General features: G+C 47.8%; 1 protein-coding gene across 1 annotated transcript; it reads right to left on the reverse strand.

The window, feature by feature from the left end:
- Window positions 1–167: 167 nt before the first annotated feature.
- Window positions 168–473, reverse strand: SARC_18161 (hypothetical protein; the record flags this gene model as incomplete). The annotated part of the gene is made up of 1 exon (XM_014287756.1): window positions 168–473. One exon carries the CDS (start codon window positions 471–473, stop codon window positions 168–170), a length of 306 nt encoding a protein of 101 aa, XP_014143231.1.
- Between the last annotated feature and the right edge of the window lie 125 nt (window positions 474–598).

Raw genomic sequence — 598 nt, forward strand, 5'->3', positions numbered from 1 at the left:
CATATATGACTATAAATCTATATGACTATAAATGTATAACTTCATGAGTATTTAAAAAGTACGACCCAAGTAAGTCGTAGAGGATAGCGTGCGCTATCTCTGATCGTTTACCAATCTACGTGAAATTGTAGTGAATTGTGTTTCCGGGAATGTCGTTGGATGGTGACCTACAGCTTTATGCAGTGCAACATACCAGTTGTAGGTACGGCGGACGGCGGTGCGAGCGGGTCTGTCCAAGTCGTTTCACCGGTCACTGTGTTGTAGTAATAGGGCTTACCCTCGGGAGAAAAATACCTTTTCCACGGTCCAGCTGTGTTTTGTGCTGGTCCTGTAGGCCCCATAGTTGGCCTTACTTCATTCAATCCGGGTCCGGGAACATTTCCAGGCTTCCCGGAGTTGTGAGAAAATCCAAATCGGGGTGGCCCAGAACCAGGGCCAAACCCTGGATTCGGGCCAGATGATGGGCCTCGCATTGGGCCATTTGGCCCAAACGACGAAGGTGTGGGGCCACGTGGCGGACCTAATAACCGTGGACGACGGCGATGTCAAAATGACATAAACAATACAACCAAAAATGATCAGACACTTCTATATATAT

The sequence above is a fragment of the Sphaeroforma arctica genome, assembly GCF_001186125.1.
Source record: "Sphaeroforma arctica JP610 unplaced genomic scaffold supercont1.14195, whole genome shotgun sequence".
Taxonomy (NCBI): domain Eukaryota; class Ichthyosporea; order Ichthyophonida; genus Sphaeroforma; species Sphaeroforma arctica.